Genomic DNA, 620 nt, shown 5'->3' on the forward strand with positions numbered 1-620 from the left:
TTGTAAGAAGCAGCTTATGAAGTACTTTGTATACTGAAAAGTTTGGTCGTATACCTCATTTGGAAGAGGATGGCCCCGAAGTTACAGGATGTTCTTATGTTAGTATTTTTGTATTTCATTTTAATCTTTTATGCTAAATAACTGACTGGTTGTTTAATGTTCCTTTCACTTCATGCCTTTTGAAGTGAATATTGCAGTCTCTTTTAGCTAAAGCTAATCTTGTTCAACATGCTAATACTTGTAGAAATTGTCTTGTTATTATATTATTCAGAACACAAATAATTGTGAATCCATCCTGAATTTACTCAATTTGATGATGATGATGTTTTGTTTGTATCCTAATACATTTTGTGGCACTTTATTTGAGATTGTCTTGTTTAGTACAGAGAAATATACTTTACATCGAAAATAGTCTCCATTATTTTGTGGAAAACAAAACTAAATGAGGAAGGAACTATGTAACTTGGATCTAAATTTTTTCATGTGTACATGTTGAGTGAGTTTGAATGTGAGAATTTATGTTGAGTCTTGGGTATTTTTAGGTTGTAGTCTCACCTTTTACCTTTTGCAACATATATTACTATTTATTTCTCTTCAGCATGTTCTGAATATTCAAGTTG

The 620-nt window shown here is 30.6% G+C and overlaps 2 protein-coding genes across 2 annotated transcripts in view; both read left to right on the plus strand.

Moving 5' to 3' along the window:
- Positions 1-549, plus strand: part of LOC119591794 (zinc finger protein 513-like) — a 2,770-nt gene extending 2,221 nt beyond the window's left edge. Inside the window, exon 5 of the mRNA XM_037940539.1 lies at positions 543-549. Coding sequence (XP_037796467.1) covers positions 543-549 — 7 coding nt within the window. The remainder of the gene's footprint in view (positions 1-542) is intronic.
- Positions 1-620, plus strand: part of LOC119592082 (longitudinals lacking protein, isoforms H/M/V-like) — a gene marked incomplete at its 5' end in the record, with an annotated part of 34,503 nt that overhangs the window by 14,180 nt on the left and 19,703 nt on the right.

Source organism: Penaeus monodon, chromosome 29 (genome assembly GCF_015228065.2).
Source record: "Penaeus monodon isolate SGIC_2016 chromosome 29, NSTDA_Pmon_1, whole genome shotgun sequence".
Classification (NCBI taxonomy): Eukaryota; Metazoa; Arthropoda; class Malacostraca; order Decapoda; family Penaeidae; genus Penaeus; species Penaeus monodon.